This window comes from Cydia strobilella, chromosome 11 (assembly GCF_947568885.1).
Source record: "Cydia strobilella chromosome 11, ilCydStro3.1, whole genome shotgun sequence".
Classification (NCBI taxonomy): Eukaryota; Metazoa; Arthropoda; class Insecta; order Lepidoptera; family Tortricidae; genus Cydia; species Cydia strobilella.
In genome coordinates, this window is record NC_086051.1 from 9,882,064 (window position 1) to 9,905,279 (window position 23,216).

Genomic DNA, 23,216 nt, shown 5'->3' on the forward strand with positions numbered 1-23,216 from the left:
CTTAAAGGTAAAAATCATTTGAGAAGATGAAGACTATATCACTAAGAGTTCTTAGAAACATATTTCTAAAAATACATGTAGGTCTTTAGACGATACCTTCTAGATCAGGTCTAGGCGGGGCGACTAACTGTAGGCTGTGGTCCTGTGACGCAGGCGCAGACGGCACGGGCGCGCGCGGCGGCGGCACCGACACCACCGCGTCCGGCACGCGCGCGCCGCACGCGTGGCACGCGCCGCCCGCGTCGCACGACATGTGGCACGCGCGCGCGCAGTGTGTCGTGCGGCACGCGCCGTCCGCCGCGCCCAGCGCCCGCCCGCAGCGCGTGCAGCGCCCGCGCACCGCCACCCCGCGCCGCGCCGTCGCCAGTGCGAGCGCCAGAGCCTCGTGCACCTCACGCGCGGCCACTCGCGCCGCGCACTCCCACGCGCCGAGCTGCCCGCTCGCGGCCACGAGCGCCGCCTGCGCCACTCGCGGCGCCGAGCACACGCGTGCGGCTAGCTGCTCCGGAGGCAAATACGCCGCCGCCTCTAAAAGCAGCGCCGGCGGCATGCTCTCGGCGCGTTTTAATAACCGTGCCCACATTCCGCCCGCGGTTTCTGCGGGCACGCCGGGCGTGACTCTCGTGCACAGCTCGCACGCTCGCCTCAGCAATCCGGTTTCCGTCTCCCCCTCGGCGTCGGAGACGAGATTTAGAAGAGCATCCAGGGCGGCTCCGGGATCCCCCGTCGCTTCCAAGCATGCCGGCTCCGCCTCCCGAGCCCCCGTCTCGCGGACGATCGCGAGCGCCTCCTCCGGTCGCAACATGCCCGGATTTTTTTCTAAAAAGGCACTAGCGGTCGCGGGTCGCCGGGCGCACAGGTTGCGAAAGTGGGCCGCGGCGGCCTCACCTCGCAGGCGCCCCGCCTCAAGGAGGCAATCGGCAAACTCGAGCGCGCAATCGCTCGCTACAGTTCTCAGAGTCGTCGAAAGAATGTCAGAGAACTGGTCGGTTACTAACGCGGCCGTAGCCCGCGGGCGGAGCTCGATAAGCTTCGAGAGGTAGTCCTCCATCTGCTTCTTCGCACCGACGCAATCGGCCTCCGTTCGCGAGGCGAGATACTCAAAAAGCTCGTCGACGTCGGCGGTGGACGGGTTCTCTATCTCGAAAAACCTCGGCAGAGCCTCGGCGTGGTTGTCGAGGAGGACGTCGAGGCGCCACAGGACGCGCGGGCGCGTGGCGGCGGCGGCGGCGGCGCGGTGCGCGGCGAGCTGCGGGCGCGGGGGCGGGGGCGGGGGTGCGGCGACGGCGACAGCAGGCGCGCCGGGCAGGGACACGGCGGGCGTGGCGGGCGCGCGCAGCAGCAGGGCGAGCCAGGCGCGGTCGGAGCGCTCGCCCGCCGTGCACGCCGCCAGCTCCTTGGCGCCCGACACCACCTCGCGGTCGCCCGGCAGCGCGCCCGTGCTGAGTTGGCCGGTGACAAATTCTAGTATTTCGACCCGATCGTCAGGTACCTGAGAGAATAGTAGATTGTTATAGTTTCATTCTTCTTTGCGCGTGCTCGAACACAATGGCCACGCGCTCCCAAAAAAGAAACAATGGCTTTTGTTTAACAGATGTCGCGAATATCGCGAATCGGCTAATAGCTGCCAACGTCATGGAGTAGATGGCGCTCGTAGTCACGTTTAAGTAAAATAACCGCTTCTAGGTTGTTGTGATTTTTAAGGGTAAGACAAGAGGGTATACCCGCGAACGACAGTAAGAAAAGGGGGTGGTGTGCGAACAAAGCTACGGGAAGAGTGATATTTGCTTTAGGATCTATTCAAGGACTTTCTTATGAGGTTATTAGAATAATGAGGTGTCTCTTGTAGATTGTGACTAAAGTTCATTGTGATATCAGTATTTAGAGTGTCAACAGTGATCTGAGGGATTGTACAAGGCTAATGAAAGTGAAGTTCAATCATAATTATGGCGGTCAGCAAAATATTATCGGCGCGTGACGATAACTTAGTATAGGTTAGAGCACGTGCTGATTCGGTTAAGTAATGTCTGTACCGCCGTAGATTAGAAATGTATAAAACACTTGATTATGATTTAATAAATCAGTCTAAGTCTACCCGTCAACGGTACCTTTTACTCACCCAACCACGTTCTTCTAAAGTGCTGACCCCGAGTGGGGTTCCCTACGGGGACCGACGTGCACGGTTGCCACTTCCCTACAGTGGTAACCCGCCGAAGGAACACGCACCTACTGAGATGTCTACGCGAAGAGCTCCAGTGAAGAAGCCATGGAAGTAAGTGACTGCGACACTCAATTGCTGTTCGAGAAGGACTGACAAAGTGATCTCGTCACAATTTGGGTTCGCCACCTTTCCGTCATCTCACAACATCACCGACACTGACAAGAAATGAAATGAAATGAAAACCTTTATTGTCAGACCACAGGAAACGTCGTGGGAAACAGCGGCAACCTCCATTATTTTCCGGTTTCCGGATTCTTGGACCACAGAACATCGTCAGAAGCAAGAAGATCGAATTACAACGAGCGTGACATGACCTCGCTATGGCACCAGACATCCGTCAATGCTTTATGGCAAGATGATCCCGACTACTCTACTCAGCGCTCCACTACTAGTCGTCGCCCTCTACGCTCGTCTTGTCGGCTCTGAGCACCCCGCTCGCCACAATGGCTCGAGATTCTCCGCTCGCCACCCTGGTTCGAGCATTTCCGCTCGCCACGCTGGCTCTGAGCACCCTGGCTGCACTCTTCATACGTCCGCCCAGTCGTATTAGAAGACATCGGCACGTCTCCGTTTCTCCCAAGAACGACAAGTTTAAGGAAAGGATACAACGGGAAGGACTGCCACAACGCATCAGGAATATATTCAAGGAAATTCACGCCAAATAGCAAATTAATAAAAATGAAGTCATGTGACCAGTTACGAGTTACGAGTAAGCGACTCTTTTACCAATAATAGATTATGGCATTGTTCAACTCTACCCTAGGGTGAGTAAATCTAGGTTGACTGAATTAGAGAGACAATACCGCATGGCATTGAAAACAGCTGCTAATTTTCCGCGTAACACGAGTTCAGAAATCATTTGGGAGATGCTTGATGAAGACCCATGGTACATACGTGCTAGAGACCTCCATGAAGATATGCTCCGTAAGTTAAAGGATCAGCAAATTCCGGGTCTTACGCAACCTGGGGACAGATATGATAAGCCGAACCACCATAATCCTATGTTGCCTGGTCTGCGTACTGGTGAAACTGACTATGTGTGTAAACAAGAAAGAGGAAAACCACTCTCCAAGCGGATGGCCCCACCTCGTATCCCTGTCATTTAATTTAATTATATACATAACTTTAGCGTGAGCCAATTCATGCCTGAATTGAGCCCCATTTCCTTTACATCAGATCTTTTTGATACCTAAGACATACCTATATGTAAATTAATACTATAGGGCCATAATTCTGTAACTTAAATTATATAAAATAAAGTTTTATTCTATTCTTGGAGGTCGGCTTAATAATGCGCAAATATCAGAAGACGAGAAGCATCCTATCATTATTCCTTGCAAACAACACATTACTAGATTATTAGTAAATGGAGCTCACATAAAAACGGGATCCCTTTATTTTACCGAATTGTTTTTTACCAAATTTTGTTTCCCAACCAAACTTTACCAACTGCACGTTTGTCAACTCAATCTTTCCCATATAAACATTTGACAAACTTACAATCCGACAAATGATCATTTCCCTAACTGTTACTTAGCAACTTTTATAAGACCAACAATTTTTTTCCCAAATGTTTTACTTGGACTATAAATGTTTGCTCTAATTTATTTTTGTCAAATAAATTACTGGACAAAAATATTTTGTCCAAAGATATCTTTACTCAAAAAATGTTTGTTCAAATAACTGTATTGCAAAACCACTACTTGACAAATTATGTCTATCCAAACTTTGTGTTATAAAAAATTTGTAAACAGTAAATTTAAGTAGCAGAGGCCGCGATCAAACGGACATGTTATTGTAGCTACTATTGTTAGTTACAACCTCACCTATCTTCATAATTATTGATCCTAGAGAAAAATGTTACATAACAAAATACACTTCATTTGATATTTCTTACACGACAAAATAATAAAAATTTGGTGTTATGTTGGCAAAAAAAAATTACACTGAAATTTTCGAAGTCCCAAGAGCTGTCTTAACAATATATCTATCTACATAAAAATTATATTTCGCAAGTAGCAAATTAAAAATGAAATATATTATTTGCTAATTCGTCAAGTGGATGAAAACTAGAGCATGGCTGGAAACTAGAGCAATGACCCTAAGTAATTGACAAAATACAATAGTTTGTCACGTTTTGTTTTTGTTTTTATATTCTTTGGTAAGTACTCATTTCGAGTAATTAAAATTTGGTTAAATAAAAATTTGCAAAAAAAATTTTTTTTAACTATACATTTGTCATGTTTTGTTATGTGTTTGTATTCTTTGGAAACTAATCATTTCGAGTAGTTAAAATTTGGTAAAATAAATGTTGCCAAAGTAAGGAAATGTCAAAATATGTTTTGGATAACGTTCTTTTGGGAAATATTTATATGCGATATGTTAAGTTGGGAAATGATTGGTTGGGTTTTAAATTTTTGGGAAAGATAGTTTTAGGATATGAAAATTTGGCAATTTTTTTTTCGGTAATACGTCAGTAACCCCATAAAAACATTACATGGTGACATACAGCAGATGATGACATACCTTCTTACTTTCGCAGCAAGTACTGGATAATAAGCTTGAAATCAGCTGTCAGGCAAGTTACAAGAAATTGCAAAATCTGTATCATAGACAAAGCAAGAACACAACAACAATTTATGGGTCAGCTTCCTGCTTCAAGGGTTACATCTCATCGCGCCTTCTTGAATAGTGGTGTTGACTATGCTGGACCCGTACAGTTGAAGACTTCCAAAGGGAAAGGTTATAAGACTACAAAGGGATATATCTGCCTATTCGTTTGCATGTCTACGCGAGCTATTCATTTAGAAGCGGTTACAGATCTTACAGCACAAGGATTTATTGCAGCATTTAGAAGGTTTGTTGCCAGGAGAGGTCATTGTGCTCACCTCTGGAGCGATAACGGTACTAATTTTACAGGAGCGGCCAAAGAATTAAAGGACATGTTTTCCAAGGGTAAAACAAACGTAGCGAGTGAAATAGCAGAACTACTAACTAACGATGCAACTACCTGGCACTTTATTCCACCAAGAGCACCAAATTTCGGTGGTTTGTGGGAAGCTGGTGAGCGATCGATGAAAAAAGACCTCAATAGAGTAAGTAGTACCTACTACAAAAATTACATATGAAGAAATATCGACATTGTTGGCTCAAATTGAAGCGTGCTTAAATTCTCGACCTTTGTGTAAAATGGACGAAACATTAGCAACGTTAAATCCACACCTGGTCATTTTCTAATTGGCGAACCCTTAATCAACGTTCCTGAGATAAACTATGAAGAAAGAAATGTGAATTTGCTTACTAGATGGCAGTTCATACAAAATAGAATGCAAGATTTCTGGCGTAGGTGGAAAGTGGGGTATCTTAACACTTTACAACAACGATACAAGTGGCATGACACTGTGAAGTCTCTCTGTATTGGAGATATTGTTATTGTCAAGGAAGATGATATGCCTCCAGCCAAATAGCTATTGGGTAAAAGTAAAGAGCTACATCCCGGGGCGGACAATTTAGTCAGAGTTGTTACCCTTCAGTGTAAGGGTGATAATGCTGTTAAATAACCTTTATCCAAATAAATTTTATTGCCAAATAAAATTACATAGAGCGCTATGGGTTCATGGTGGGCGGTTAACTTTGCAATATCACAAGGAGATATTTATTGTTATGGTTTAACAGGCCGATTGAATTGTATTCATTTAAGTTAGGTACTTTAATTGTGTTTCAGGACGAATGTTGAATAGTTACAAATATTATGTTGTTATTGTGCATGCAATGTATAATTAGCTTATATTTCGTTAGATTAGGATTGTGACAACAGTTGCTATTTATGTTAATGTTTTTTTCCCCTCACTAGCTCGGAAAGCCGTCTTTTATCCTTTAAAACAAGCGGGGAGAAACGCATTTTATCCACTAGTGGGGAAAGTAATTTGACCTTGGATGGAGCGTGTTTAAGTAGCTTGACGGATAACAAAACGTAAAACGCTCATAATAATGGTTCGTTCGATATTAATTATCATTAAATAAATGGTTTGAGATTTTTTTTTTTTTATGATGAATAGGCAGGCGTTTGACCACGATCCCACCTGATGGTAAGTGATGATGTGGTCTACGGTGGAGCACGCTTACCTATGAGATACCTATTAACTCTAATTTAATAAGAAATACCAGATTTAGCTTTATTTAATGATTTTTAGTCATAAACCTTTAATTTCCATAATAAACGTTTGTTTTTTAATAATTATGTTATTTTATACAATTCTGAACGCATTTCAAAACGCATCATTGACATTTCATACGTCAGAAATGTCAACATTGTCAACAAAATTTTTACTTAAAAACTTCTCACGTAAAAGTAAAGAATTTCCAGAGCTTTTTGTTATAATATCGTAAAAAAATGAGTGATTCCAGTTGATGAAGATGATCTAACACCTGTGGATGTTGCACTTTCCTCGCTATAGTGAGGGGAAAAGTTTTGTGTTACACACGGGTGAAAATGTATTTTTCACATCACCTATTCGAAAAGGGAACTTTTCTTCCCTGCTAGGAGGGATCAAAGTGGCACTTTTCTGTTCAAGGACATTTTGTTGCCAGTATGAAATATTGACACAAAGACATATGAAATTAGAATGCATATAATCGATTACAATTTCTTTATAATCGATTACGTGCATACAATTTTTCTAACTTAAATAATATTTTGTTGTAATTGTAAACAATAAATGTAATTAACGTATTTTAAATTAATTAATATCATATTTAAATTAAGTAAATTAATTAATTAGCGTAATATTTACAAAGAAACGTAAAAAAACTTTAGTTTAATAATTTAATTTTTATTTTGACATTTTAGGTCTCCATAAACGCAGCCATACTTGTCTATGCGATTTAAAAAGTTTATATTTAAAAAGTTTTGTACAAATATTTCACAAAGCATTATGCGGTTCTGTATTCTGTATAAATTTGTAAATATTTATTTATTTATTTTATTTTAAACTTTATTGCACAATATAACAAATAAAGTACAAATGGCGGACTTAATGCCTAAAGCCAGTCAACCACCAGGCTAAACAGAAACAGTGATAGATGCACGCATTGAACAAAAAAAAAGCAGAATAGGTAACTTAAAACAAAAAATATAGCGATAAATAATACACACTACCGAAAATAAACTTACATGTACATACTATAATTAAATAAACTTACATATATATTACTTTATTTTATGTACCCAGTGCAAATAATACTATGCCTACGATGGACAACTAACCAGTGAGCTTGTCGAAATAATGCTTGCGTAACATGCGCTTAAACGAGAGCTTGGTTGGAGCCTGTCTGATGTTGAATACTTAAATTAATTTTTAACAAGCAGAAACGTCTGCGATCGATGCTATTAATTATGCCAGAGGCCGTGAGTTCAAGTCTCACCCAAGGCAGTAATTTTTCCACTTTTAAATTTATTCTAAGTTGAATACTTAGTTTAAATCAATAATAATAGGCCTTTTCATCTGTGTTAGATGTTTTAAGCAGCATCCCGGTAATGACACTAATAATAATAAATATAAGTGATATCAGTCTTCATAGTGTTCTTCCGAAGATTTGGTTCAAAGGGGTAAGAGCTAATTTGTTATCAGAATCAGAAAAATCTACAAAAATAATGTACTTGATTTTCATTGTATCATTTTAGTTGTTTGCTAATGTTTTGAAAGATATTAGGTACATAATTATGAGCTGTAGGTACTTTTAATTTGTCAGTACAGTCACGTCTGAAAATATCGATACGGACAAAGTGCCAGAAGTATGTACCTATACTAAGGTCGTGTATACATATTTTTGGCACTTTGTCCGTATCGATCTTTGCTTAAAATAATAATGTTTTGAAACCCAATATATGTAAGTATGTAATTTCCTCATAGGTGATGTGAAAAGCAGTATGTGTCACATGGTAGCAAAATTATTTTCACCTTGGGCGTTAACACTTGAATCCCTCACTACGCTCAGGATTCCATGTTAGAATCCCTCGCTATGCTCAGGATTGTACGCCCTCGCCGTAAATATGTCATTTTGCTCCCTTGTGACACAATCTACTATTACTTCTCGTGTGTTAAAACACTCGCGGGTAAAATACAATTTTGCACCCTTGTATAACAAATAACTATTCAGTGTTTGTAGAACTTGATTCCCTAAGCGCCACTTGCACCATCCCACTAATCCAGGGTTAACCGGTTAAACTGTTAACCTAGTATCAAATCGTACTGGTAACCATGGTAACTCCAGGTTAAACCAGTTAACCCGGGTTAGTGGGATGGTGCAAGTGGGCCAGGGCCAGGGAGTTAAAATGGGTTGTAAGCATGTTGAAAGTTTGCATCGGGAGTGTGAACATTTAACAATTTACGTCTGCATTTAAATTTGGAATTTGATTAATTAATAAGGTCGAAATTCCTTCAACTCAAAAATGACGTATGCCACTTGAAAAGCTATGTTTGTACGGGTCAAATCTTGCAAGTTAAATTTGACCCCCTTCCCGGTTTCCGATAAAGCTGAAAATTTGCATACATACCTATGTAAGTCGGGTGACAATGCAAATAATGCAATATTACGGTACCATCGAGTGATGATGGAGACAGGAGGTGGCCATAGGTAATCTGTGATAAAAAGACGCAATTGTGTTTTGGGTTTTTAAAAGTGTGGAAAGCAAAGTACAGTCAGCGATAAAATTAAATGTTTGCCAAATTTTTATTTTTAGGGTTCCGTACCCAAAGGGTAAAAACGGGACCCTATTACTAAGACTCCACTGTCCGTCTGTCTGTCTGTCACCAGGCTGTATCACATGAACCGTGATAGTTAGACAGTTGAAATTTTCACAGATGATGTATTTCTGTTCTGCTGTCTATAACAACAAATACTAAAAACAGAATAATATAAATATTTAAATGGGGCTCCCATACAACAAACGTGATTTTTTTGCTGTTTTTTCCTTAATGATACGGAACCCTTCGTGCGCGAGTCCGACTCGCACTTGGCCGGTTTTTTTAATACAGTTGCTCAAAAAGTGCTGCTTTACGTAGCTGTTTAGCGTGCGGAAAGTTGGTATTCGCGAACTAGTGCTTTTTACTTTTCCAATTTTTTTAAATTTATACTTGTTCCAATTCATGACTACTTATTGATGAGTGTTAATATTAGTTTCCTTTAAACGTCGTAATCAACATAAAAACCTACTGTTAATGTAAGAATACGAAAATTATACATATTTCATATTTTATTACTTACCTCTTCACCATTATAACACGTTTATTTTTTAATATTGAAGATTGAAAAACCGCAGTACCTACGAGGACGTCACCGGGAGCGGTCGTTACCTACGCGCGGTAGTGAATTATATTTCCACGAGTGAAATTTCTACCCTCATTGTGTAAAGTGCCTAATGATGGATTCGGACTTTTTTTTCTTCAATAAGTGATAAAATCGTAAATTTCTAATCGTTTCTGACTACAGGAACAAGATGGAATCCCAAACGTTAGTCAATAACCCTAGTTATGCTACTGTGACACAAATCACCACTTTCCCCAAAAAGGACCAAGCAATCGTCATCGATGCTTTAGAAAATGTACAAATAAAAGATTATGCTCAGGCTTTAGGAAGAATAATCGACCCATCTCAAATACGATTTTTGTCAAGAATAGCAAACAATAGAATTTGTATCTACCTTTCCTCAAAGTTAATCGCTGATGAGATCATTGATAATAAAAAGTTTGTCACAATCCAGAAACAAAAACTTCCCATCCGACCGCTTATCAGCAGAAACAAACGTATCATTATATCTAACGTGTGCCCCATTATACCGCACACTGAAATAGAAAAGAAACTGATAGAAATTAATATCACTCCACAGTCACCTATCTCTTTCCTACGTGCTGGTCTCAATGAAACGGGCTACAATCACATTCTTAGCTTCCGAAGACAAGTTTACGTAACACCTGAGGATTTCAACCGACTTCCAGAAAAAATATCTATTGATTTTGAAGAAACGAATTACTGGATTTATTTTTCATCAGATACAATGACTTGTTTTATATGCAAAACAGACGGTCACATTGCCTCTAAATGCCCAGATAACACCAACGACACGAATGCTGCCAACCAACCAACACAGGATATCACTCATACAACGGAGACACAAATTTTCAAACGTCCACATCCACCCACTGAATCATCGACGACTGATGTCATGGAGTCCGAAGCAACAAAAGATGACAATATACCACCTAGCAACGAGAACAGTGATGAGGATTTTGACAGCTTTTCCCAGTCCAGCTCAGACGAAGTTTACAAATCTAGGAGTGGAAAGAAACCAAAGAGAACACCGCACAGTGATCTGGAATCAATTAATTGGGACCACTTAGAGAACTTCATAACCAATCCCTGTAAAGCGTACCCACTATCTACAAAACAAGTGAAAAAATATCTCACCGACACATATGGAGTTAAGGACATCTCAGAAATCACTTACAGTTACACAGAAGAAATTAACGCCCTGATTGAAATGTTTACTGACTTGATACCTAACATCTCATATCGTAGCGTTAAGAACAGACTGTCGCGTATTGTAAGTAAACTAAAGCTCTTATCTCGGAAGGGAAATTCCGAAGCAAATAAGTAAGTTACTTTTAGGTACCTTATTTTTTTTTTTTACCTTTTTTTTTGTATTTACTATTTAATGAACTTAAACACACGTTTCAAGCTTAACATTATTCAATGGAACTGTCAAAGCCTAATACCAAAATTAAGTGAATTGGATTCATATCTAAATAACGAAAAAGTACATATATGCATTCTTTCTGAAACTTGGCTGGAATGTGAAAAACAGATTAAATTAACAGGTTACTCTGTTGTTAGAAAGGATCGAGCAGATGGGTATGGAGGTCTAGCTATCCTGGTCCATCAATCTATAAATTGCATTCTCAAAATCCTTCCAACTAATTATGATAATATTGACGTTCTGTGCCTTGAAGTCCTTAATAGCAATAAACTTCAACATATCATAGGTGTCTATTCCCCCTCAAATGTCACAGTGGGCGTTAGGGATTACCAGGAGCTTTTCAGCCACTTCTCTGAAAAAACTCTAATAGTCGGAGACTTTAATGCTCATCACACGACTTGGTCATACACAACTGACACACGGGGTAGGCTTTTATCGGACAGCTAGAACATAACTACGTATTTCTTAACAATGGAGACTTTACCCGTTGTGCCCAGCTTAATAATAGTATAGTATGCACATCACCTGATGTCTCTTTTTGTAGTGCTGATCTCTCACTCGACTTTGATTGGAATGTCACTAACGAATCTTTTGGCAGTGACCACCTTATTATTTCAATTAAAACGTTAGAGAGTACTCAAATTAGCCCCGAATTAAAAAGAAACATCAAAAAAGCCAACTGAGTAGAGTATACACAACACATTAAATCTGCATGCGAAGGATTAGATTTCGGAGATAATGTACAAAGCAATTACGATAAATTCATAGAGATAATCGAAGAAAGTGCTAACAAAAACATTCCTTATATTAAAATCGGTATTAACCCTAACAGATTCAAGCCTAAACCTTGGTGGAATCCTGATTTATCGAAGGCAGTAGCAGAGAGAAGATTATCTCTTAAACACTTGAAAGGGAGGAACAAAGGAAATCACGCACGGTTGAAAATTACTTAATTTACAAAGAAAAAGTAATTATTGCTCGAAAACTAATTAAACTTGCAAAAAGGAACTCGTGGCAACAGTTTTGTGACAGCATAGACTGCAATACGCCCAGCAGTGAAGTTAGGAGGAAACTCAGATGGCTTAAAGGTTACCGAAGTCCTAAAGACTACTTACCAGAAAGTACCGCAGTTTCCTTTGTAACAGAACTCACTCCTGATAGTGTTTCCTTCCAACCCCTAGATTTTAATATAAATGGTTCCAATCCACTTTATTTTACATTTTCAGAACTAAATTTGATTATTAAAAGAGTAGATACTTCGGCTGGTTTAGATTCCATTACTTATTCTATGATTAGCCATTTACCGGATAATGCGAAAGAATACCTTCTGCACATATTTAACACAATTTATAAAAAAAGGTGAGATACCAGAGCAGTGGCGTAGGATCAAACTGATAGCCATACCAAAGAGAAATACTGATACCCCTAAGTATCGTCCTATCTCACTTATTAACTGCCTTTGTAAGACCTTTAATTTAATGATAACTCGTCGCCTTGAATTTCATTTTGAAAGCAACAAATTATTTAATGATGGTACTTTGGGTTTTCGTCGTGGACTTTCATGTCAAGACAATCTTAGTAGGTTTATTGTAGACGCAGAAACTGCGTTTATAAACAAAGACTACGTTTTGTGCGCTTACGGAGACATTAGTAACGCTTATAACAATGTGGCAATTGAACCTCTTATAACCTCTTTAGTTGAATTTGATGTGGATCCGCTCCTGTGTAAATATATTAGAGAATTTCTAAAAGAAAGATTTTTGATATATAGGCTACGGGATGGTAGGGAAATAACACGAATAAGCAGACAGGGTTTAGCTCAAGGTGACCCTATGTCACCTATTTTATTTAATATAGTCACAATTAAGCTATGCAACACACTCGTTAAGACAGTTAAGGTCTCACAATATGCCGACGATTTCGCTCTGTATTGTATTAATCAAAGCATTGATTTTTGTGCTAGTACCATTCAATCAAGTCTTAAGACCTTTACATCAATGTTAGAGAAAATTGGATTAGAAATATCTCTCTCAAAGACTAAACTGCATTTTTACTAGAAAATACAAAGTGCCTGCTATTAGTATACGTATAAATGACATTGAAATTGAGGTTATTAATTGTACGAAATTTTTGGGTGTTTGGGTAGACAGTCGCCTTAACTGGACTCGACATGTTTTAGAAACTGCCCAAAAGTGTATTGCATACGTTAACATCCTCAGTTCCATAAGTAGCTCAAAGTGGGGTGTCCACCCAACTCACTTAAGAAGACTTTATATGGCACTGGTGCGATCTCGACTTGATTACGGATGCATAATTTACGGTAACGCTAGTTCTAAGCTCCTTCAGAGGTTGGACGTAATCCAAAACCAATGTCTTCGCCTTTGTGGAAGCTTTATTCGGGACACCCCAATTTTTGCAATGGAAAGCGAGCTTTGTATTCCACCATTAAATTTTAGAAGAACCTATTTAAGTGACAAATACTTCCTGAAACTTTCTTCTAGAACATCTGACTATTTGAGAAAACAATTAGAAATATTAGATAACGCATTAGATTCGGGCGCAAGATATTGGCGCAAAAACCAACTTCCACTGTTAATTGAAAGTTTCAAAAAGTACTCCAACCTACCTATGTCAAAATCTGAAATTTTGCCCCAATTTTTGCTTTCCTCTGATATTAAAACACTCCCATGGGATAAAATCATAATTCATACAGTGAGCACTATTAATGAACCTAAAGCTCAACTACCCATTCACGACCTGAAGCAACGTACTGAAGATATGATAGACGTACAGTTCATAGATCACATTCAAATTTACACTGACGGGTCCAAAACTAGACACGGTTCTAGTTGCGCGTTTTACGACGAGGCTGCGGATTTTGGGGCCAAATTTCTTATTGAAAATTCATGTATACCCATAATGGGAGTCGAACTGATAGCAATTAATGAAGCTGTACACTACATAGACTCGACAACATACCGTAAAATTGTAATCTTTACAGACTCGAAGAGCAGTCTACAATATTTGTTGGGAAGTGCTAAGGGCGGTAGTGTCGGTAGATACGAAACTTACCTCATTATTAAATGTATCCATAGATTGATACGTAACGGGGTTGAAGTTCGTTTACAGTGGATTCCTTCACATGTGGGCATCAGGGGTAACGAGGCAGCAGACTCACTTGCATCTGAGGCTCTACAGAACGGCATACCTCTCGATACGGTACCACACTATACTGATCATCTTCCAAAAGTAAAAACGGACAATTACAGTAAATTTAAATTCTATTTCAATGAGTGCTCAAAAAACAAGGGTATCTGGTACAGGACCATTGTAGACGAACCACCGCGCATACCTTGGTTTGCTTCTCGAAACCTCAACAGAAAAGAATTAGTTATCTGCTTTCGAACCCGAACTTATCACATCCCACTCAACAAATTTAACTTCATAATGAAAAAAAGAGACGATCCAAACTGTACACGGTGCGAGAGAGAGGAGGACCTCCACTTAGTTCTCGAGTGCAAAATCAACGAACAATTTAGGTTGGATCTCTTAAAAGAAACTCGGTGCTCTGCGGGGGATCTTCTCTTCTTCTTCCATCAAATCTTAAGCTCAGGGTTCACTACAGAATATAGTGGTAGATTTATAAGTTTTATCATACAGTCATTGGACCTTAGATTCGAATATTATAGAAACACTCCTCAAGTACTCCCAATTGTTTAAGTAACCTCTAAAGTTTAAGTAACAATGTTATTATTTTTAAGCCGACTTAATCATAAGATGTATGGCTTATAAAATAAATAAGATTAAAAAAAAAAAAATTGAAAACCGTTCTTAATAAGTTGTCTGAATGGAACGGAATAGCTATGGAAGGTAGAGGTAGGAATAGCTGCCGAAACGCTTGTCAAAGAAGAGGCGTTTTTTCTTACTGCAAGCTAAGTTTCGTCCCTGCTGCTATCTTTTGCTGCATAATGTTATATGCTCATGTATATAGAGTATATAACCGCCAACATACAAATACACGCGTACGAAGTCGCGGGCAACTTTAGTATAAAACGGGCAGTTTCAATATAAAATAGCTAGTGATAAAAAGCCGAGCGATGTCACTAGCAACAATGGATGTAAGTAAAGGGAGGTACCTACATATGGCACCAGGCGTTCGATCGTGAGCCATCAAATATAGGTTCCGGAACCTATATTGAGTAAGTAGTACGGCAGACGCCAATGTGTCAAGATTGTCAAAATCATCTACTATGCATTTTAGTTTTGTCAACTATGAACGTCACGCGTCTAATGACGGATATATCGGCACCGCAGGTCCAATGCCGAAGACGGATTAATCGGTCAAACACCACAGAGCAACATAGACCTACGTGCATGTGCATAAAGTTCAATTTCAGTTTTGACACTTGTGGTGACGTGGCGTCCGAGTGACAGCTTTTGTGTTTGACACGGAGCGGCGTCGAAAAGGTTCATGAAAGGCCATTGCTAGCAACACGTCAAACAGACCTCAGTATATTTAAGTATAAGTAAGGCTAGGTTCACACGGAGTTCATTTTTCCCGTACAACGTATACGGGATTTTATCGAATACCGTAGTGACAACAAAATTTGTATGGCAACTTACAAAATTGTTTACACGGCGTCTATGCGGGAAAGCCGTCTAGCCGTATAAACGATTTTGTAAGTTGCCATACAAATTTTGCTGTCACTACGCTATTCGATAAAATCCCGTATACGGCATACGGGAAAAATAACTAAGGCAGGCATAGTAGGAATTAGTCGGTAGGTAACCCTTAACGCACGTGCAATTGTATGCATATGTATTTATCCTTGTTTACACATATATATGATATATATTAACCAAGGGATGAAAGGCACTCATTTCTGTCGAGGTAGTATCACGAAAATAGTCCGTGACTGAAATGGTTGCTTTTCACCCGAGTTAAACACTACTCTTCATTTCGAATACCTACGAGGAATGAAAAATACATGTGTAATTAAAAACCATGCCTAAGTATAAACATTTATAGGGTCGTAAACTTTACATTGACACTTGACGCCAAAGCAGGTGCTACCCTCTACAGTTCACGTACCATTTTATGTGCATTGTAGGTTCTGCCATCTTGTGGTCTACATTGGAAGCTTAAACTTGTCATTTTTACTCTTTTAATACTTACCTAAATTAACAATTTAGGTAAGTATTAAAAGAGTAAAAGTATCATTATTTATGAAATGGGAGTTAGATATCAGAATGGAAATTGTACAACTAATTGTAAAACTAAATTTTAATTGCTTATAATAAAAATAAGTAAAAAACAAACCTACTTTGAAAGTAAAACACTAGAGCATAAACGTAAGTATCACTTTCTGCACACTTCATAGATAAACAATGACCCAGAGCATGAGAAATGAAAATTTTACAACACGGACCTGCAATAGATGCGCGACGGCGAGCAGCGCGCGCGCGACGCGCAGACGGTTCTGCTTGCCGAGCGGGCCGGCGAAGGGCGGCTCGCGCGCACTCTGCTCCAGCAGCCGCACGCACGCGCGCGCGTCGTGCGCGCACAACACGTGCAGCGGCGAGCGCCCCCCACGCTCCGTCTGACGACATTCATCACACGAAAAAAATTATAGTCAACAACTTAGCTCATTTAGTCTAAAATCTCAAAAGAAACAGTAAATTAAGAGCCCTTATTCCCTGGAGCGTTCACCGACTTCACGAAATAACACTCAATAGATGGCGTTGACGCGCGGTACGCGAGCGCCGGCAATTATAACGCGTTTGAACGCAGAAAAGAATAATTTTGATCGTTGTCAATTTCAATAGCAAGTAACATTATTTTTATCGTTATAGCCACTCTTTTAGTTTCCGAGATATAATCGAAAAACCGAAAAATGGAACCTTCAAACTCCCTCCCCCCGGCACCAGGGTTACGGGCGGGGACTTTTGATATGTTCACCTCCTAACTAGTCCAAACAAAGCTACTACACCAAAAATTGTGTTCCAAGCATTTCCCTCTATAACTTTTTTAGAGCATTTATTTCCTGGTCTAGGTACAAGGCGTCGTAACGTAAGAGAAGTGTACATGTAAAATTTTATTTTATCAATAAAGTATTGAAATTGAAGCGTAAGCGTATCGTAATACGCGTTGTTGCAGCGAATCGTATAAGATCACGCTTCGTGTCCGGTCTTGTTTGACCATGTACGTGCTCGTAGCGCTCTCGTTCTACGCGCGTAATACGATACGCTTACGCTACGACATCTTACGTTACGACGCCGTGTGCTGAGAGCCTACGCCACAAGCACGTCAGTCGCCGCCGGCACTAGAGCCCCGCCCACAGCGACGTGTAGTACTCGTGATACACGCGGACTCACCTCAGCCAGCAGCGTGTGCAGCGCGTCGTGGCGCGCCGAGGGCCGCGCGTGGTCGGGCAGCGGGCGGCCGCCGGCGCCGCGCCCGCCCAGCGCGTCCGCCGCCGCCAGCAGCAGCGCCCCGCCCGCGCAGCGACACGAGGGACCGCCGCCGCACGACGCCTCCACATAGCCTACGAGTTCCTTCATGGCGCCACTCGAACCGCCTGCAATACTAAACACTTTCAGGACAAATTATATTAACTGAAAATTTTTGAGCATTAGACTTTTCGTTCGTCGCGACACTCGCGACATCTAGTGTCAAGTAGCGATACTGATAGAGCCGCTACTTGACGCTAGATGTCGACTACGGTTTTAGTTACGCGCTGGTCAAGGGGATTGGCGTTCTAGTGTTATTTAGTCTGTATACGGTGCGGGCGAGCGACGTCAGCAGCGAGCCACGACCACCAAGCCCGGGAGTCAGGTAAAGCAACTATCGCACCTAAAGCCGCCGCGATGGCGCCGACGCCGCGCCAGAGTCCCTTGTCGCGGGTGAACACGCTGGAGCGATGCGGGTCGAGCGACGTCAGTGGCAGTGAGGCCACGACTCGCTCTACCAGGCCCGGATCGCAGTCCGCCAGCCGCTCTATCAATTCCTGGGTAGCAGACGTTCGTAATTTGTTTTAACTTCCAACAACAAGGCCAAGAATTCTAAGATCAATAGCAACTGGGAAACACATGTTATAATGTCATCAGAAATTCATAACTTTTTTAGTTAATGCATTTAGCGTAATAATCAAAGTAGGCAAGTCATGGCTTCCCAATTGTTTACGTATGTAATACCTGTGAGCAATCGGGCGAAGGTGGTGCATCGTAAAGTTCCCCGCGAACCGTTGCTTCCCCTAACGCCTCCACGAATACCTTTTCCCCCGCGCATTGCTCCCACAGACAGGACCAAAGCTCTTCGCTGGAAATACAAACGCGAAAGGGTGTGTTATCCTACTGAATATAATAGTTAGAAATATACTTAATCCGCATGAGTGTAAAATGTTATATGAAAAGTTATTTGCTGTTTAATTCGAAATGAGCAACGCGCTTGTATAACGAGCAACGAGCAAACTTAACTTAATATCTACGGGTACAACCGTCTTTTCCCCCTCGTTTTTTGGGGGTAGCCAGGAGTACATCTCGTGGCTAGGACACTAGATCAGCTTATTATGATCTACGGAACATTCATGTCAAGCGGCGTCACCTGTCTCAGTGAATGTACTTTGACACGGACTCATAAGATCTTACCCCAAATTAAATTTTAGGCACAATTTGATGGCCAGGTCTGCTAACGCCTTGTTGCTCAATAAATGTGGCCTTTCAGAGATATTGATAATGAAGGAATTAGCCAGCGCTGCAGCGTCTGGCCCTTGCGCCGAGCACAGCAGTCTCAACGCCTGGGCGTGGCGGCCGGAACACATGGACGCCTGCGCGCGCGCCAGCAGGTCGCGCGGCCGCACGCGCACCACGCCTCTCCGGCCGAGCAGCGCCAGCGCGCCTTCCGCCACGCACGCGCCGCCCAGCGCGCTCCCTCCCGCCATACACATAGCTCGAGACACGCGTCCGTCTGTCCACAGACCCTAAATAATTTATCATCATGTTACAAATAAAAGAATGTGATATTCATGTCAAACATTATTGAATTACCGACTGACCTTAAAAAAAGCAGACGCGTAGACCGGTTCGATTTGCGACAAATCCAATGGCTTATCATAATCATCGCCCCATAGTCTCAGATTCTCATCCGCGTCAAATATTGCGAGATTTCCGCCGAGCCAGCCCAGCCACAAGGGCGAACTCTTTAGCTCCACACGATGTACAGGACGAAGCAATATGGACGATCCGGTGACGTTTACTGCAAGCCATTGTAACGTTTTTGATCGTCCACAAACTAATACGCGTTCATCTGTGTCGCTCCACGCTAGTACTGGGAGCGTGTCGGGCGGGCCGGCGAGCCGGACGCCGGCCGCGCGGCCGCCGGCCACAATAATCACTCGAGAGAGAGTCGCCAACGCTAGGATGCGGGCATCACGAGCCGCCATGGCCACTACTTCTCCTCGGGCGCCAGAGAACAAGCAAGACGAGCGGGCGGATCGCACGCCAAGAGGACGTGAGAATTTAATCAGCCACACGGATCCACCCGTATCTAGCGCTAATCCAGACATTCCAGCCCATGTGACCCTTAGCGTTCCCCAAATCTCACCGCCCAACGTCACGCGTCTTAAAACGACTCCTTGTATGCTATCATACTGGCAAATGAGACCTCTTGCGTATCCGGCCAGGAGGCGTGTGCTATCCTGATTATAAGCTACGCATGAGACTGCGCCACGGTCTGTGTTGGAGTCACATACCCACCGCAATGTTTGTTCAAAAAATGTTAGTAGGTGGCCGTGAGCCGTGCCTACAGTTAGTTTTCCGTTCGCACCAACACTGAGGGCTGTAGCAGTACCTGCTGATGACCTTTCCTGAAAAGAAAAAAAAATTTTTTTGAACTACAATGATCATGGGTAAATTACATCACACGAATTTCATAAGCAACGAATTCCCAAGGAGGGGTCCTTGTCACACCTGGTCACATATGGAAACCCTCTCCCCCTTGGTATGACGTCACATATTTCGCAATTTTGTCTTCAACTAAATCAGCAGTTTGAATAAAGTATCATTAGTATCATTATTAAAGTATCATTTACTAGGTCGACGGTATCACAGAATAACTTGGTAATGGAATTTAAGCTAAATGAGTCCGTGTCAAAATACATTCACTTTTGTCTCAGGTGACGCCGCTTGACATGAATGTTCCGTAGATCATAATAAGCTGATCTAACATATGTGGTTTTATGGGACCCAAAAACGGAACCAGGTGTTTTAAATTTAGTTTATAAACCAGAAACAGAATCGGAACCGAAACCGGAACCGGAACTAGAATCGGAGCCTCAGTCAGTATCGTCTGTAAGTAGTACACAACACAACACATGAAGAATATGTTCAGAAGGGCTTATTTCTCTATGAACACCATACAAAAATAAGCCCACAAGTGTACTGTCCGCGCGCCAATTCCGTGCATTCGGAGGTCGAGGAAGTGGGAGGGTATGCGCCGCGCCCGTACGTACAAAATGACACTACTCTGTCATGACGCCCTACATTCTAACATTCCTCAGCCGTGCACGGAATTCGCGCGTGGACAGTATATAAATTTATAGAAAAAAGGAAAAATATATTAACATTTAAAAATAAGCCCTTTTGAAAAGACACTCCTCTCATATAATATAAAAATAAATAAAATAAAAATAGCCTTTATTACTGAAGTTTAGTAACACTGATAGTCTACTTAAAATATACCTTACTTTTCTCTATACAATTATTATTATTATTTAAGCTTTGTTTGTTCTACAGTCAAGTTTTTTTCTTGTTTTTGTGTTTTTACTTTGGCTTTGTTTTGGGGCTGACTGCAGATCCCAACTGCTGGGTAAAAGCCTCCTCTCTTTTTCTCCACTCATCCCTGTCTTGGGCTTTTTGGAGCCAGTCTTTTCCTGCGACGGAGGAGATGTCGTCTATCCATTTCTTTTTGGGCCTTCCTGAGCGCCTCCGTCCTACAGGTCCAGTCCACTTTGTTGCTTCCAGTGTCCATCTTTTGTCCCGATATCTGGATACATGACCTGCCCATTGCCATTTTAGATGAAGAGTTTGTTGAAGAGCGTCTGTAAGTTTGGTCTTTTGACGTATTATTTCGCTTCTAATTTTCTGTATTTTTCTTATATTTAATAGACTTCTCTCCATCGATCTTTGACAGGTCGTTATAGCTTTACGCACTTTATTTGTGTATGTCCAAGTTTGGCTTCCGTAAGTTAGACTTGGCAGGATACAGGTGTCCATAACGATTTTCTTGTGGGCTATGCTGTATTCGCCTTTCAGGATTTCCTTCTGGGACCAAAACTTTTTCCAGGCTGTGTTTATGCGTCTGTCCACTTCTTCCTCGTTGTTAGATGGGCTAAAGGATATGTGTTTTCCCAAGTAAATGTATTCATTAACATAATCAATTTCAGTCCCTGCCACATTTATTGATCTTCTTCGACTGTTGGTCATAGCTTTTGTCTTAGCTCTATACAATTATATATATATTACTATTTACTATTTTCTAGTTTCCATCGACAACTTCAGCTTGTCCTCCGACATAGGCCTTTTCCAAGTCCTTCCTGGAACTTTAAAAGGATAGGCGGAGTGGACTGGCCTAGGAAAGCAAGAGACCGGTACCTCTCATATAATAGGTATTTTATTATTATTATTATTCAGTAAGCAGGCAGGCAGTTGTGACAACTGATATAGCCTGTATCCAGTTATCATTAGATGGTAGATGTAGAGGTATGCTTGTTTAACTTGTTTTTAAATTGATTTACATTTTGAGCAGTAACCACATCTTCTTATATTTGTAATTCAATAACAGGAATAAAACAAAACAACTAATTAATGTAGCATGTGGCAAGCGGGGAGATGAGCAAATGTACACCTGTTTGTTTTTGATGTATGCTGCTCATGTAACTTCCGATTCAAAAGTAACGGAACCGAAACCAAAACGCATGTTTAATACCAATCTGAAGTTCCAACTTAACGGAACCGGAGCTCCATAACATCCCTGTTATAAATTAATAATAATTCCTCTAATTTATCTTATTAAAGTGAATTAGATCAACTTTTGTACATTGTTGTATTATGTGCCATAAAATTTAAATGCTGATAATACCTGAGCTTGTATAATTTGTTGGGATACAGCCTGCAGAAAGTCTATTTGCACAGCCGAGCAGCTGGAAGGCTCCTCAACAGGTTTGAATGGTATCTTTTCTTCACCCTCATCCTCAGCAGACAGGACCTCGGCCAGAGTTGGGGCCTCGCTTGTTGGCAAAGCATATTCAACTTCATCTAACTGTAAATAAATTAGGATTAGATTCATTATCTCTACTAAAAATTATTGAATTGACCTGCAAATAATAAAGGATGTACATATGCATACAAATTGCAGACATAATAGTTTAATCTGTTAAATGTGAAATTGTTATCATTAATAACTTCAGGAATAACAGTAATCTATAACTCTATTGGAAAAGTTAGTGATATATGCATATATCGTACCTCTTCAAAGTCCATATATTGTAAACTTCCAACTGATTCTAAATCGGAGTCCAGCAAAGATTGAACAGAAGGAGTTTTCAATAAATCCATTTTAACAAGACCACTAAACTGATTTTTTTAAATCACCGGGTAAAGTCAAAATCCAAGATTCTGACTGTTTTAGTTAGCCGATTACATTTGTTGTATATCTAGGTACATTATAAGTATTAATCATCCAAATATCATTACACTATATTTTATCAAATTTGTTTTAATTATTTTATAAACACCGAACACCGAGTAAATGTCACCACATACATAGATAGGTATTATAGGAAATGTTGAATTACTAGAATTGTAGACACCCCCTTTGCAAATGACATTGACATTAGGCCCCGTAAGCACGAGAGCTTAAAAAGCGTTGCGTGTACGACGCACCCATAACTAAGAGCGAGAAATCGATATCTCTTTCTCGCTCTTACTTATGGTGCGTCTCACACGCAACGCCTTTTAAGCTCTCGTGCGAATGGGGCCTTAGAGGCCTCAAACGAGCGCTTTTTCAACGCGCGTTAAAAAGCGCTTAAATCCGCCCGCACGCTAAATTTAATTTAACGGCCAACGCTTAAAGTCGAAAATCCAACAACCACAGAACTATATCAAGATAGAAGGAAAGAGCTCGGCAATGAGGGCTATCGTTTTTTTGCTCACCAGTTGGCGCCTCTGTTGATGGTGGTCCAA

The 23,216-nt window shown here is 41.3% G+C and overlaps 1 protein-coding gene across 1 annotated transcript; it reads right to left on the bottom strand.

The window, feature by feature from the left end:
- Positions 1-66: 66 nt before the first annotated feature.
- On the bottom strand, positions 67-22,751 carry LOC134745517 (vacuolar protein sorting-associated protein 8 homolog). Its single transcript, XM_063679565.1, has 9 exons — positions 22,500-22,751; positions 22,114-22,293; positions 19,031-19,840; positions 18,624-18,955; positions 18,171-18,294; positions 17,830-17,983; positions 17,352-17,554; positions 16,406-16,576; positions 67-1,492 (listed from the first exon to the last, which is right to left on the bottom strand). Exons 1-9 carry the CDS (start codon positions 22,587-22,589, stop codon positions 86-88), a joined length of 3,471 nt encoding a protein of 1,156 aa, XP_063535635.1. The 5' UTR covers positions 22,590-22,751; the 3' UTR covers positions 67-85.
- Between the last annotated feature and the right edge of the window lie 465 nt (positions 22,752-23,216).

Excerpts from the sequence above, each read along its gene's own strand:
- LOC134745517 (XM_063679565.1), bottom strand. The coding sequence starts at position 22,589 with ATGGATTTATTGAAAACTCCTTCTGTTCAATCTTTGCTGGACTCCGAT. Across the intron at positions 22,294-22,499 it reads AATATATGGACTTTGAAGAG|TTAGATGAAGTTGAATATGC; the intron begins GTACGATATATG and ends ATTTATTTACAG. Across the intron at positions 16,577-17,351 it reads TGCACACGCTGCTGGCTGAG|ACGGAGCGTGGGGGGCGCTC; the intron begins GTGAGTCCGCGT and ends GAATGTCGTCAG.